Consider the following 17,140-nt stretch of genomic DNA (forward strand, 5'->3'; position numbering starts at 1 on the left):
TAGTGGATTAGGCTGCTGCCCAACTCATATTATTTATAGGCCGAGTTGCAAACCAGCCTATTATAATTGTGGGTTGGCCGGTAGCCCAACCCAAGTGAATTTTTAGTTACTTGAGCTCAGATCAGGGCTCAACCTTGGTGGCTTAGTATTATAGTCTTTGGGTTAGTGGCAGCCCAGTATATATTTTTATATTATTATGGGTATATTTACATATATATATATATATATATATATATATATATATATATATATATATATATCAATATTAGAGGGGTAATTAAGTAAATAGAAGACTTAAAATAGTAAAAAGAGAGAAAATAAAAACCTCCTAAATCGTCCTTGCGAGCGAATCCGAACGTGCTCGGAAACATCGTGATCTGTGGAATGATTCTGGTAGACGTCAAAGTCGACCATCATCTCCTCCATTCTCTGACAACTGTAATGTTATTATTGGTACTATTTTACATAGATCTTCTTAGGCTAATTAAAATAAAAATATAAGTCCTTCCTCGATATAACACTTTTAATAATAAAATAAGATTAAATTTTAAGTCTATTGTTTATGGCCAGAAAATTAAGACAGTATCTTTCGAGCGAGAACGTCGTGATTGAACTAAATCTTAATCACTTGTCAATTGTCATGAGTCCACTGTTGACCAGTGTGACGTGCATTTCTTGCTTTCTCGTGACCGGTGACCGGTGACCACTGACGTGTTACCGTATCACATCCAAAGGTATTTTTCTTTCACATTTCGTACGTTTTAAAATTAAATACTAAGTGGGGAATCGCCCATCCGATCGTAATTTTATAAATATAACCCGTTAGCACGATTTATATGAAAAAAATAATAGGAATAATTTCTTATTATAATAATCTTATTGTGTAATATAAATATTATTTATCAAAATTATATTTTATACTATTTATCATACTTTTATAAAAGATAAAGTTCCTTTTTCGTATTTTTTTTAGAATACAAATAAATATAGAAATAGTTATTTCTAAAAAATCTCATTTTGAGAATAACAAATAAAAATATCTTTTCTAAAATCCTTAAAAGTGAAGGAGGCTTTCAAATTTAAATAATTGGGTGGGTAACCGGGTATATATACACGCAATATAGCATATACTTTGAGGGAATATAAGTGAAGTGAATAAAAGATCTTGAAGGGTATAAACGTAAAACAGATATTAGAAGACATAAAATAGTAAAATAAACTCATACATTGTCGTTGCGACCGAATCCGAATCTGCTCGGAAACAAAGTGGACCATCATCTCTCCCCATTCTCGGATTACTGCGATGTTACTATTAGTAGTAGCATATAGATCTTCTTAGGCTAATTATAGTAAATGGATAAATCCTTCCTCGATATAGCACTTTTAAATTTTAAGTCTATATTGTTTATGGGCAGAAATAAGCCAGTAACTTCCGAGCGAGAACGTCACACGATTCACTCTCCATGAAGCATAACTAACAAGTAACAAGTACTAAACTAGTCAGTCCATGACCGTCCAATCTAGAACACCAAACCAGGCCATGTCCATCATCGTCTCCTCCTTCCTCTTTCTCCTCTACCTTGCTCCTTCCGCCGCTTACCGGTTCGCCCACTACTGCGACGACTACGGTAACTACACCGCCAACAGCACCTACGCTACCAACCTCAACCGGCTCCTGTCGTCCCTCCCCGCCAACGCCTCCTCCTCCTCCGGCTTCTTCAAATCAACCACCGGCTCCATCCCCGACGAAGTCTCCGCCCTCGCCCTCTGCCGGGGGGACACCAATTCTTCCTCCTGCCTCTCCTGCCTCGACTTCGCCATCGAAAATGCCGCCCAGCTCTGCCCCTACTACAGGTCCGCCGCCATCTTTTTCGACGACTGCCACCTCAGCTACTCCAACCAACTCTTCCTCTCCTCCACCGATAACTTGCACCAATACTACGTTGCGAACGGCCACAACGTTTCAAACCCAACCCTATTAAACGAGCTCGTCGGCTATCTTATGAACGCCACCGCCGTCTCGGCCGCGTATAACTCCTCGGATAAGTTAAAGTACTCGACGGCGGAAGTTGGGTTCGATAAGGAGTTCAATACGATTTATGGATTGGAGCAGTGCACGCCGGATTTGACCAAGGAGGAGTGCGGGCAATGCTTGGGGAACTTAGTTGGGATGATCCCGAACTTTTTTTCTGGGAGGCGAGGGGGGAGGATTATTGGAGTGAGGTGTAATTTGAGGTACGAGGTGTTTAAGTTCTATGATGGGTTTTCGAAACTGATGCTTCCGCAGCCTACGGCGGAGAGCGCTCCGGCGCCGGCTACGGCTACGGCTCCGGTGGTCCCTTGGCCAGGTACTCCGTCTTCCCTTTTGTTTGGATTTTAGAAAGTAATAAATTTTAATAAGATGTATGAATTAATGACAAACTGGTTCTAATAGCATGCTAACAAAGCCAAACTCTCTGTTAGGTCTGTAACAATTCTCTTAGCTATGAGAACACTTCTCAAAGGGTGGCATAAATGGCATTTCTTGAAAGTCCCACCACATAAATTTCCTTGGAAAATTCACAGCCACATTAATGTTTGCTGTCATTTTCCTCTGAAGTCCCCATTAATCCTAAAGCCTATGATGGCAATTGGTTTGTTATAGACTGAGCATCTTCCATATATACCTGATTGCGGGTGTTATGTCCTTGTCCTAATTGTATGTCTTTATGTCCCCATGTAGTCTAATGTAGTCTAATAGCATTTGAACATGCTATTCGTTTTACTTTGGAAATCTGAAGTCAAGATATTCGTTTCTTCTAGGCCTGTCGACAACCAAAGAGGTGATGAATATATAAGTGAAACAAAGTAGTTGAAATGTACGAAGCCCTATTTAAATGCAGTGATTGACGAAATTAGTGCTAATCCAAATTTTATTTACCAAAATAGATTGTTGCTCAAGCTTATTACTGAAAGGGGTATGAACATATAAACATTTTACATTACTAACTAGTTTGGTATTTTTTTCCAAAGCTTTATTTATAGGAGTCCGTTTAATTTAGATAAAATTTTACTTTTATATAAAATCGTTTATGTTGATAGCATTTTTACCCTAGAAGTAAAATGCTTATGAATTTAGCATTTATTTTAGCCTATAGTAAAATGGATACAGTTTGGTAATAAGTTTGACGGACAGTTTATTTTGGTAAATAAAGTTTGGAATAAAGCTAGTTTGGTCAAAAACTCATTTAAATGTGACAACACCCAACTGAAAAAAAAAATGAATGACTGAGATCACATTTACCACACATTATCAATATAATAATGTAGAAAGACAAGTGCAAACATACATATTTTATGTGGAAGAATCCTTCAATTTAGGGTAAAAACATCACGGATACTATTCAGCATCGAACCAATCACTACAATAATTGTCCATCAATATCCATGATTAAATTTATAAGGTCTTGCTCGTTTAAACTTGTGGTATGCTACTTTCGGTGATTGATTCTCAACCTAAGTGACCCTCGAGGTTGATGTTTCTATGTTAGTAATTCTTGAGATGGAGTACTTCAAGATCTAAAATGGATAAGATATATAGAAAATATTTTCAACATGTTCTAAATCAGAGCCTCCCAAAATCATGATATATATGATCTTCAAAAGTCTCTTAGAAATGATAGAAGATATGCCCTAGGGCTCAAAAGCACTATTCATCGCTTGGTTACTGTTCATCTATCAATTTTTATTTTTAGAATTGTTAGAACTTCTAATGTCTTGGCAACCAAAAACTCTCAAACTTTCTGATTAGAGCTACGTTTTTAGTGGTTAAAACCATGGATCATAATATTAGTTGATACCGAAACGGACTCGTTGGTCCAGATCGGGATCGGATTCTGACTTGAGATGTGGCATGAAATCTTCTCTCTCTCTCTCTCGCTTCTCTCTTTTTTCTTTTTCTTTCTCTCTAAAGCCATACGATGTAGACTCGAGATATAGCAGGCGGCTTTGGTGGAGAGGGTTTTGGGCTTTTCGAAGAGGGTGGGAGGGTGGGAGAGGTAGATCGAGTGGCTGATGGCGATGGCGCAGGCGTGGGAGAAGGATCAGGATCTGTTGGAGATTTGAGGAGAGAAGGGGATGGGAAAGGATCTTACTTCCCATGAATTTGCAGCGGTGGAGGTGAGGACGATGAGATCAAGGCACTCGAGGAGGAAATCATTAGGAAGGGAGGACCGGAGGAGATCTGGGCGGCAGCTGGCTTTAATGGTGATGGTTGGCTTTTTGGGCTTTCAAAAGGGGAGGGTGGGAGGGTGGGAGGCGGCTGGTGTGAGAGTGAAAGTGAGTGTGAGACTTGGGGTTAGAAATTTAGTATTTATATGATATTGGGTTGTTGAGTTGACCCCGACTCAATCCGTATACTTAAATGAGTCAAAATGGGGATCATCATATAAACCCGAATATGACTCAATTACTAATTGGTTTAGGTGGATTGACTCATTTACGATCTAATCCTGATTAGACTAAATAAAATCTAATTAAGAGTTGGATAGACATGATCATCGGACGGGCTAGGCCGGGTTCAAGCCGGGCTTTTCGGGTCAACCGGGCTTAAGTATTTGTTCACGGTCCGACCCACCAATCACTCCGACCAAGCCGTGTTCGGGTTGGGCTAGAATAGTCTAGCCCGTTATCGCCTGTCGGCCCGTGAGAGATCGGGCTAGCTAGTCAGGCCAGGCCAACCCGACCCACCAATCACTCTGCTCAACCCACATTTTAGCTATTTTTAGAATATTTTTTATTATTAGCTTATTTTAAAAAAAATATTTATGTTCCTTCATTTAAAAAATAATTAAAATAAATTAAAATTTGTTAAAGGTGTGCTTAAAATAATGCAAAACAGTACAATACCAAAATATTTTTACTGTAGCAAAACGGTAAAAAACTGTAGCAGAACGAGTGGGCTACTGTAGCAGAATGGGCGGCTTAGTTGAGGGCCAAACGGGCAGGCCCGTGTCACCCATGGGTAGTTTGGGCTCTGGCTGGGCTTAGCTTGGTCCAAACCGGGCCGGGTCGGGACAGGCATGGGCGAGCTGGGCCGTTTGATCAAGTCTAGAGTTGGATTATAGTATTGTGTTATCAAGTTGGGTCAATTTCTGTCATTCTTATTTTTATTGTGATATAAGGCTTTTAGAAAAGGAATTTGTATTTTTGTAGAGCAGTATAATGGTAGACAAATAGGGACATAAATTTCAATGCCCAAATTTAAAGGATGTGGTCTCCGAAAAAGTTGTAACTCTTGGTGAGTTTTCTAACTTGAATCAAGAGCATTTGGAGAATGCCAGAAGGAAAGACTTTCCTAAGTATACGAAAATTGAATTCTCTCTGACTCCACTTAAGTTTAGCAAGGTAAGTAATTTAAAAGCAGAAGACTCACGTTTGCATAAGGAGGTGACCTCAACTTAGAAAATTTTACAGAAAGAAAAATTAATTGCAATTAGTAATCTGAGAAAGACAACTCAAAAGCTTGCACAGTGTACTAATATGATAGCATATGCACTTTTAATTGTCCACGACGACAATATAGTTGTGATTGGGGTCAAAGTCCAATATTGCTTGGACTTGATCAATTATTTGCATATTGGATTATTTAGAATTGGCATAGTGAACTCACTCACTTTGTAGCAGTGAAAATCATTTGAAGTTCTATGAAAGTCTTACAATATTTGATTATTTAGATTTGACATGTGTGGACACAAATTTGCAAGTAGTACATTTTGAATTTGCTGTCACTTTAAGTGGTGGTGATAAATTTGGTTGAAGTCTTGGAATTTTCACCAAGATGAAAATTTGTTGATTTTTGCTCAATCCAATCTAGCATTTGAATGTCCCCTGGTTGTTGTGTGAATGCTCGTCAACTGTTCGAATTTGCAAAGAGACACAAAAAGGCATTCGAACAGTCAAGAAGTTGTTCAAATGCCCATGGGATTTCTCCTTCGTAAGTCTCATTTATAAATACTATTAAGATAGTTTGTGGCAAATGAATCAAGGGGTTTTTGAGAGAGAATGCACATATTGTATTGGGATGAGATTGGAGACTTGAAAATACTTGTATTTTACACTCTACTAGTAAATTTTGAAGATTTACATGGCCCGTGGTCCGTGGATATAATAGGTACATTGCTGAATCACATAAACCTTGTCTCTCTCTATTTTTTTTTTTTTTTTTTTTGTAGTTTGTATCTATTTGGTATTTTTGGTTGTGATTATCTTAGGTGATTAGTTGCTTTCTGCTTCTAGAATTGTGATTGAATTTTTTTTCTAAATTGATGTTGCTATTATCATTGCTAATACTTAGTTAATATTATCCGTTGCTGTTCTATTTGTTCTTGCTGTGGGTTTGGGATTGCTCCGCTTCAATTACCCCTTTGTTTACAACAGGAAGTAGGATTAGTTTTTCTCTTGGAATTTTGCTGAGCCAACCTCCACCGAGTTTATTAGTATGTGATCAATGCTGTTTTCTTAAAACGTGTCACATGTGCAGTAAATAATTCCTAAGAACATTTTTCAATACAAAGTCAGGAGATGATTTAAATTTCATGGATTGTTCTTTGACTACTGCATTTCCATTCAAAGAAATGAAAGGAAAAGGATTTAATAGATGAAGACATCCATTGGAAGAAAATAACTTGCTAGTTTGTTTTAAATGTTAGTTACATATGTTTCTTTTATTATGAGTTATTTTTGTATTCAGATATATAACAATTGTAATCCACCAACTAAAATTGCAGGGAAGAAGAAGAAATATGCTACTGGTGCAGTTCTTGCAATTACAATATCCCTAGTGACTGCATTATCTCTGATCTCCATTATTTGTATTTGTTTCTGGAGGAAGAGAAGACAATCAAGAAATCCAGCACTACCATGTAAGTTATATGTATTACGATTTGCAGACTATACTACTAATAATGGAGATCAGTATAATTATATATTAATTAGACATCACTAGACACTATTAAGTAGACAGAACTCTTGACTAATTAGGAACATTTATCACATGATCATCCATTCCATGTTTCCTTTTAAATGATACAAGCTCAAGTAACAAGAAAATTTTGTATGGCCTTACCTTTTGATCCAGTAGTCCAAACTTTATGAAATTTGATGTACAAACTCTTGATTATTATCACATAGACACCTTTGATTTTGAAGTTCAGATCATGTTGTTAGCTGCAAATGTCCTATGCTTTATAAAAATTCAGTATATAAATTCAGATTTATAGCAATTATATCTTCCAAACCATAATGGCAAAGGCAATAAAACTTTATCCACACTTAGAAGCCTTCTAAAACACTAAAGCACAGACATGCTATAAAGATGTTTGTATTGCTTTGTGCATCCTCATTTGGCATGTTTTTGGAGTTCTGCCTTTCTGACAGTGTGTATGTGATATGCAATTCATATATCTAATCTTACTAATCCAAATATATTAAAATTTTGACCACATAAAGATGTTGGAATGGACTGCGTATAAAATTTCAGCAGCAAAAGATTTCTAGATTGAGCTATCTAATGTTCCATATGAAGAAATTTCAAATTTTAAATTGAAAATATAAAGACTTTCATATTCATATTCAATGTCTCGTAGCCAATATTATCTCATCAATATCTAGAGGGCATGCTATTGAAGTTTGGTTTAAATCAAGAGTTCCAAACTTGCTGTGCCAATTGTTCGAATGCAAAAGCCCAAGAGGATTTACACTTTGTAGGTGTTTGAACGGCCCCACAGGCATTTGAACGTACCATGTAAATTTTGTCTCTCTCTCTCTCTATTGTCTCTATTACTTTTACTCTTTGAGATTACTTACAATAGAGTGTCTAATACTTGCTTAGAAGTATTTTATTACTATTCCTCTACTATTAGCACCATACTTGAGTTTTTCCTAAATTGGTTGTATTTTGTTATTACTATTCCATTGGTCATATTTGGAGGTGAAGGTTTTGCTTCTGCTTCCATCACCCAATTAGCATTTAGCACTACAAATTAGTATCAGTGCATCCAAGGTTTCAAACCTAGGCAATTGAATTTAGGGATAGTATGGATTTGAGAATAAAAAAAAATGTTAGAATCATCCAAATTGGAAAAAATGGTCTCAAATGCAAAATTTGAAGTAGAGAAATTTGATCGCACCAATATTTTTAAAATGTGGTAATGTAAATTGATGGACATCTTGTTCCAACAAGAATTCGACATTATCTTAAAAGTAAAGCCCAAATAAGTATTAGACAAAGAATAAGAGAAGATGAACCGGCAAGCATGTAGCATTGTTCGGCTTTTGTTTAGCAAAGGATCGGAAGTACTTTATGATGAAGGAAGTGGAAAAATCTTGAGGACAAATTCATAAAAATGAGCATTAAAAATCGGCTCTATTTGGAGAAGTTTTCATGTTTCAGTATAAGATTGGAACATCTATGACTGAGCATTTGAACTCTTTTAACAAACTACATGCGGATTTGCAAAACTTAGATGTGGAGATCTCGGATGAAGACAAAGCATTAGTACTTTTGAACTCTCACTATTATTTTGCTAAATGGAAAGGACTCTATACATTATGATGATGTTGCAAATGCACTTATTAACAATGAGTATCAGAAATTAGATAAGCAAGCGACTCATGAATCATCATCAAATGGTGAGAGGTAGCTCGGAGAATAGAAAATTTGTAAAGAGAGGTAAATTTTTCTCAAAGTCAAGGGGTGCATCTTTAGAGAGAAAAAAGATTGAAAAAGACCAATGCTCTTATTGCTGAAATAAAGGGCATTGGAAGAATAATTGCCAAAATAAAAAACCTCAAAAGGCAAATTTGGTATATTCAGAAGATAGAATTCAAAAAATGCCCTAATAGGCTCGACTCTTGCTTGTGACACAAATGAGTGGATATTAGATTCTGGGTGCACATATCATATGTGTCCTAATTCGAATTACTTTTCAACTTTTGATAAAATATTAGGTGGAGTTAAATTCGTGGACAATGATAGCTTGTGTAGAGCCGAAAGGCATTGGCACCATTCGTCTAAAGCTATATGATAAGCTGTGAAATAGTTAATTGAAGTCCTATACATACGAAATTGAAGAAGAACCTCATTTTTCTTGGAATCTTAGAATCAAAGAGCATCATTGTTACTTGAGTGTTGGAGCATTGGAAGTTTCTTTGGAAGGCTTAGTTATAATGAAAGGTATAAGAAGAAGAAATCTGTACTTCTCGCATGATTCTACGTATATCGATAGTGTAGCCGTGGCTTCAAGAAATTTAGTTAATACGGCTAATACTACTAGATTATGGCACATGATGTTGGGACATCCGAGAGAGAAAGTATTGCAAGGCTTGTCAAGTTAGGAATTATTAAAGGGCATGAAGAGTCAAAACTAGAATTTTGCAAACATTGTGTTTTGGACTAGCAAAAAAGAGTCTAGGAGTCTAGTTTGCTACTGGAGTGCATCAAACCAAGGGTATCTTGGACTATATTGATACAGATGTTTGGGGACATATCCAAAAGGCTTTTTGGGCAAAAAACATTAGTTTGTGACCTTTATAGATGATTATTCTAGAAGGTCTTGGGTGTACATTATGCATCATCAACATCAAGTGCTAAAAATATTTTAGAATTGGAAATAGATGATTGAAAATCAAATTGGCAAGAAGATCAAGAAGCTTAGATTGAATAATGGTGCTGAATACACATCAAATCTTTTTTATAAAATTTTGCAAAACATAAGTAATAGTGCGGCACTTTACAATTAGGGAAACACCTCAACAGAATGGTGTAGCTGAGCACCTAAATAGTACCCTTCTAGAGAAGGTATGATGTATATTGTCCAATACTAGTTTAGACAAGGAATTTTGGGAGGCCGTGAATTATGTATGTCATCTCATCAATACCTTCATCCACAAACAATAGGAAGAGTTTATTGGAGGTATGGTCTACCGACTCATTTCGGATTATAATTCCTTACATATTTTTGGTTGTCCTCCATATCACCATGTCAAGGAGAGCAAAATTAGATCCTAGAGCCAAGAAAGACATCTTTTTGGGCTTTAGCACTAGTGAGAAGAGATTTTAGGTTTATAGCTAGAATTGAAGAAAGTAATTATCAGCAAAGGTATTACATTTGATAAATCATCTATGTTGAAGTAGAGTTAAGAGTCAGATAGTCCAGTTGATGACGATTTTGGAGAGGTTTTACAATAGGTGGAGTTTAAGGCAGATTCAAGTCTACTACAAGATATTTCCTTAGAAAAGGCAAATGAAGAAGAATAAAATTTGCATGAGGGTGACACTTCAGAACTGAAAATAGATAAGCAAGACTCCATAGTAGTTAGAAAGCCAAGAAGAGATATTAGAAGACCGGCACGCTATTTAGATATATTGGCTCATGCACTTCCTATGGTTGATGAAGACTTTTCGACTACCTTCAAAGAAGACATGAGGAACACCGAAAGTGCAAATTGGAGACAGCCAATTAATAATGAAATGAAAGCTCTTAATAAGAATATGACATGGAATTTAGTGGAGTGTATAAAAGAAAAAGGAGCAATTAGATGTAAATGGATACATGCTAAGAAAGAAGATCCTCGATCGAAAAGCGGAATTAGATTCAAAACTAGATTGGTGGCAAAAGGATATGCACACAATGAGGGGATTGATTATAATGAAGTATTTTCTCCAATGATGAAACATTCCTCTATTTGGATTTTATTAGATTTGGTAGCTCAATTGGATCTAAAGCTAACTCAGATATATGTGAAGATTGCCTTCTTGCATGGTGATTTGGAGGAGGATATTTACATAACTCAGCCAGAAAGATTCAAAGTTGGTGGGAAGGAGGATTTGGTTTGCAAATTAAAGTTCTTATATGGCAGAAGGAGGATTTGATTTGCAAATTAAACAAGTTCTTGTATGACCTAAAGCAGTCTCCAAGACAATGATATAAATATTTTAGTCAGTTTATATAGAGTCAAAAGTACAAGAGAAGACACTATAATTATTATGTTTATTTTATAAAGCTTCAAGATAGATCTTTTATCTATTTGTTTATAGATGATATGTCGATAGCATCTAAGAGCAGGGTGGAGATTAATAAATTGAAGCTCTAATTATATAAAGAATTTAAAATGAAGGATCTAAGAGAAGCTAAAAAAATACTCGGCATAAAAATCAGAAGAGATAAAAGAATGGGGATGGTATGCTTGATAAAAAAATAGTATTTAAAGAAGGTATTACAGCAGTTTGTTATTGACAGTAAGCCAAACTCAGTTAGTATACCGTTGGCACTTCATTTTAGATTAGTGCAGCTATATTACCGAGTACAGATGCTGAGAGAGATTTTATTTCCAAGATACTAGAAGTAAGCGCAATCGGAAGCTTGATGTACATGATGGTGTGCACGAGGTTGAATATTTCACAATTCATCAGCATTTTGGGTAGATACCTACATGCTTCGGAAAAAGAGCATTAGCAGACGATGAAGTGGATTTTGAGATACATTCATATTACTTCGGGAGTTGGATTGAAATTTGTGAAAGATGAAAAGCTTGGTTTATGCCTTACTGGATATGTGGATTCAAACTATACAGGTGATTTGGACAAACGTAGATCTACTACATGATATGTATTCACACTTGTTAGAGGGTCGGTATGTTGGAGGTCTACTTTGTAGTCGACTGTTGATCTATGTACCGTAAAGGCTGAGTATATGGCAGTGGCGGAGGTTATTTGGTTGATTGGCTTGATAGATGACTTGGGTGTATACTAAGAATAGGTGGAGGTACAATGTGATAGCCAAAATGCAATTTGTTTGGCGAAGAACCAAGTTCATCATGCTAGGACAAAGCACATTGATATTCAATTTTATTTTGTGAGGAAAATTTTGGAAGAAGGAGATATCTCCTTTTGTAAGATTGGGATTGCAGATAATCCTATAGACATGCTGACTAAGGTGGTGACAAAGGTCAAGTTCCAACATTATTTAGACTTGATCAATGTCTCGCATATGTAATTATTTTGGATTTTGGCATTTGAGGATTCGGATTTGTAAGCGGTGCATTTTAGGAGGTTTCAGACTTTGCAGTGGTAGAGAGTAATTTGTTGAAGTCTTGAGGTTTTTGCCAAGGTAGAGAATTATTGAAGTTTCGTTTAAATCAAGAGTTCCAAACTTATTGTGCTGGGGCGTTCGAACGGGCCTTAGGGGTGGTCGAATGCAAAAACTAAAGAGGATTTACACTCTGCAAGTGCTCAAACAATCCTATAGGCATTCAAAAGCCCTTTTGCATTCCTAATTTGAATTCCGTGAGCATTTGAATGGACCTATGGGCATTCGAACAGCCAGTAGGATTTATTCAGCTTTAAGTCATCCGTATGAATACTAAAGTTGGGATTTTAGGGCAGACATGCTTAAGAGAAAAATTAAGAGAGCTAGTCAATATTGTATTGAGGGAGATTAGAGTTGGAAAAACTTTTTATATTTAAAGATTTGCATAGTGGATTGAAAATTGCTTTGCTCGTGAATGTAGGCACATTGCTGAATCACATAAACTTTGTTTCTGTTTCTCTATTGTCTCTATTGCCTTTACTCTTTGAGATTACTTGCAATAGGGTGTCTAATACTTGCTAAGAAGTATTTGATTGCTATTTTGCTACTATTAGCGTCATATTTGAGTATTCCCCAAATTTGTTGCATTTTGTCATTACTTTTACATTAGTCATATTTGGAGATAAAGGTTTTGCTTCTGCTTCCATCACCCATTTGACATTTAGCGCTACATATGCATCATATCATCATTCTCATGTCATTACATTAGCAAATATTAAATGGATGGGCTATTTATAATTAAAAAAAAACAGCTAAATCGAAGGTTGTCTTAAACGAGACATAACTAGATAGAGTCTATCAAGATTCTTGGGAACATGAAACCTCTATTCTGATGATACGTATTTGTCTTTTATATCATTTCACATTCTCTTTATTATCCTTCTCTGGAACTAGTGGATAATTTTTATCCATAAAATTATCTAACTTGAACATTACAATTAATGAAATTGAAGTCATGGCATCAAATTTCCATGGCTGTCTTGGGAGGAAGGCGACAAGTATAAATCAAGCAAGAAGAGGCAATCAACAAAATTACTTGTGGCTATAATATCTGTATTATTAGTCTATTGAGATGATGTCTGTTCTTTCTTCAGTAGATGAAACTCATGAAGAGGAGATCGAAAGTGTTGAATCACTGCTTCTTGATCTGTCAACATTGAGAGCTGCAACAGCTAACTTTGCTGAAGTCAACAAGCTTGGAGAAGGGGGATTTGGTGCAGTTTATAAGGTATAAGAATAGCTAATTAATTCACAATTGCACTTCAAAGTAAGATTATATAGCAAATATCAATTCTATTTATTTTAGAGTAATTATCCATATGTATACATGCCCTGCTAACCTTCTAATTTTCCTAGGGTCTCCTCCCTGATGGACAGGAGATAGCTGTGAAGAGACTATCAAAGAGTTCAGGACAAGGACTAGGAGAGCTGAAAAATGAGCTAATGTTAGTTGCCAAGCTTCAGCACAGGAATCTTGTAAGGCTTTTAGGTGTTTGTGTAGAGGCGCATGAGAAGTTGCTTGTTTATGAACTTGTTCCTAACAGAAGCCTAGACACCATTCTTTTTGGTACGACTTTTCTCCCACATCTTAATTTACCCTTTCATGAGCTAGCCCAACGAAAATTTATGTATTCGGTACACCATTAATCTACTAGGCCTTTAAATCATATCTGCTAGAAGAAGTTATTAGATCATGTGTAACTTAGCCAATTGTTATATTTGAATCATAGATGATGAGAGACGAAGCCAATTAGATTGGGGAAAGAGGTATAAGATCATCAATGGAGTTGCTCGAGGCCTACTTTATCTACACGAAGATTCACAGCTAAAAATCATTCATCGTGATCTCAAGGCAAGCAACATTCTGTTAGATGTGGAAATGATCCCAAAGATTGCAGATTTTGGTCTAGCCAGGCTTTTTGGAGGGGACCAAACTCAAGGCATCACAAACCGTGTTGTTGGAACATTGTAAGTAGCAACCTTCAATCCTTATTCTGATCACAGGTTATAAAGTGTACATTAAATAACAAGTTCAGGTATAATGCAGTGGTTATATGGCACCAGAATACGCAATGTGTGGGCACATCTCGATCAAATCAGATGTATTTAGCTTTGGTGTTTTAGTTTTAGAGATTGTGACCGGAAGGAGAAACAATGGTTACTTTGATCCTGAGCAGGGTGAAGACCTCTTGAGCTATGTGAGTACTTTTAAAAGTTTGTAGACATAACATTAATGGAGTTTCATATGATAGCCTTATATGCAAAGTTAATGAAACTTTATGCAGACATGGGAGCATTGGAGAGCAGGAACAACTACAGAGCTAATTGATCCATCCTTGAGCAACCATTACTCAAGAAGTGAGATGCTGAGATCCATCCATATTGGACTATTGTGCGTTCAGGAAGACCCTGTTGAGAGGCCTAACATGTCGATGGTCGTCGTGATGCTTAGCAGCGAGACGGTGTCGCTTAAAGCGCCCTCGAGACCTGCATTTTATATCAGACAGAGCAGCATCAGCTTGGATAACCACGGCGATACGCCAAACCGGAACTCAAGCAAGTCTACAATAATGTCATCAAATGAGGTGACAATTACAGAACTTGAACCTAGATAGGTGCAGATATGAGAAAATATCGTCAAGTTTAGTAACTTTAAAAACGTAAAACCTTCTCTCAAATGCTACATAAAACCCTGTAGCATTGTTCTTCTGTATCTGTAATTCTTTAACACTCTACATATCTATCCTGTCTCTTAGTTCTTTAACACTCTACACTCTACATGCCTGCGTTGTTCTTAGAAAACTTTCTTTTTTTTATTTTTTGGAGCCTTAGAAAGGCGCATCACATTAGTAGAGCAAAGAAAGAGAAAGGACTAGACTAGAGGTCTACTGAGGTAGGGTGGTGGACGGTCATAAGGTAGGGTGGCTGCTACCGCTATGTTCAACTCTTATAAAGATAAAACGATCTAATGGCTACAATAAAAAATAAGGACAAAAATATTAATTTAGTTAAACTTAGATTTCTTTCCACTTATATTTATAGGAGTAAAATTTTCTAGTGGATTATCTGATTTATTTAAAATTAAAAACAATAAAATAAAGTTAAGTAATTAATTTAACTTGACTTAACCTATGTAGTCGGATCGTAACATACTTGTTATTAACAATATTGAGACTATTTTATACATGCAACGAGATCTTTTGACCAATTAAACCTTCATATGATGTATTAATAAAACTTGGAAATGGAAAAGAAGAAGCCCATGTCAGTCAAAGACTATATATACTAGGTGAATTACTGATCATTAACCAGAGGTAGTGGTTTCTCAGTAGATTCGAGAAATGAGGAGTTGAAATATTGCAGGATGATATTTTAAAATAAATCCAAATAGCTGCTCGTTATAATGTGGATAAAAGTATTGTGATAATTATAAGAATAAGTATATTTGACACACCAGTTGGTTCCTTGTATGATATTCCTATGTGATTAACTTGTTAATTAGAAGGTCAATACCGTATAGTGATGTACTAAGAGGCACACTAGTTTGCCATGCCACAAGCAGTTAGAATCATTTCATATTTCAGTAAGTCAGATTAAGATCATCATACTTCATTTACTTAAGTGGAAGTTAACAGATTATAATGACACTTTAAATAAGATAATCCCACTTGATTTAGTAATATGGATTTAGAATTTTAGATGGTCGTTAAGGTTTTTAAGAAAAGAATAAGATTGAAGAGAAAGCTTGCAGCCTTTGACCCAAGCACATGTTTTTCTTCCGTTGGATTAGGTGGCTATCTTGCTGGATTAAGACGGAATAGAGTTGGATTTAGATGAGGTCAAATTCTAACTAATACCAACATGATCAATTATTAATCAAGTTGAAATATATATTAAATATGAATGCAAATCGTTTATCTGCTATTAAACGGACCAATTAAAGGTCACCAAATTTTGCGGTGTTGTTTTCTAGCTCAATTCTACAAATCGTTCAAATTGTGTTTGAATGTCTAAGGAGCGTTTGCATTTACCGAGAATTATAAAAGAGCATCCTAATGCACTCAGGCAGTCGTTCGAATGCCCCACGGAGTTTTTCTTTCGTAAGTCAATCCTATAAATACCTTTAAGATGGGTTTAGGGCAAACTAATCAACAGGCTTTTGAAAAAAAAAAAACATACCTATTGTATTTGGAGAGATTGAAGGCTTGAAAATAATTATATTTTGCATATCTACTAGTGGATTGAAGATTCACATTGCCCGTGGAAATAGGCATATCGTCAAACCATGTAAATCTTGTCTCTTATTTTCTCTTCTTTGCGGTTTGCAAATATTTGGGGTTCTTACCTGCGATTGTCTTAGATGATTATTGTTCTCTACTTCTAACATTGTAATTGAGTTTGCCTAAATTGGTTACCATTAGCTTTGCTAATATTTGGTTAATACCATCTATTGCTATTCTATTTGTTCTTGTATTGGGTTAGGGATTTCTTTCGCTTCCGTACCTATTGATTGCACAAGAAGTGGTATCAGAGTCGAAGGTTTAAACTTGGATTTGGAGATAACATTAGATTTGGTATATTGATTTGCAAAAAATGTCGAAATCATCCAAATCTAGGAAAGTTGTTTTAAATGCAAAATTTAAAGTAGAGATGGCAATATAAAGTAACGAACATTTTGTTTCAACAAAAATTGGACATTACATTAGAAGAGAAACCTAAAGAAATCATGGACAAAGAATGGAGAAAATGAACCAACAAGCTTGTAGCACCTTTCGGTTGTGTTTAGGAAAGGACCAAAAGTATTTTGGTATGAAGGAAAATCCAGTAAAAAATTTGTAAAAGAAATTGGAGATAAATTCATAACAAAGAGTATTAAATATTGACTCTATTTGAAGAAGAAGTTCTTCCGTTTTCAGTACAAAGTTGAAATGCCTATGACCGAGTATTTGAATTCCTTCAATAAATTACTTGCTGATTTGCAAAATATAAATGTTGAGATCTTAGATAAAGAT

The 17,140-nt window shown here is 35.8% G+C and overlaps 1 protein-coding gene across 1 annotated transcript; it reads left to right on the forward strand.

Annotated features, from left to right (window-relative positions):
- Nucleotides 1-1,352: 1,352 nt before the first annotated feature.
- On the forward strand, nt 1,353-14,889 carry LOC140796792 (cysteine-rich receptor-like protein kinase 6). The gene is made up of 7 exons (XM_073149911.1): nt 1,353-2,348; nt 6,768-6,902; nt 13,223-13,356; nt 13,485-13,695; nt 13,859-14,096; nt 14,176-14,326; nt 14,414-14,889. Exons 1-7 carry the CDS (start codon nt 1,508-1,510, stop codon nt 14,741-14,743), a joined length of 2,040 nt encoding a protein of 679 aa, XP_073006012.1. The 5' UTR covers nt 1,353-1,507; the 3' UTR covers nt 14,744-14,889.
- The last annotated feature ends 2,251 nt before the right edge of the window (nt 14,890-17,140 follow it).

The sequence above is a fragment of the Typha latifolia genome, chromosome 10, assembly GCF_019914945.1.
Source record: "Typha latifolia isolate L0001 chromosome 10, TyphaL0001v2, whole genome shotgun sequence".
Taxonomy (NCBI): Eukaryota; Viridiplantae; Streptophyta; class Magnoliopsida; order Poales; family Typhaceae; genus Typha; species Typha latifolia.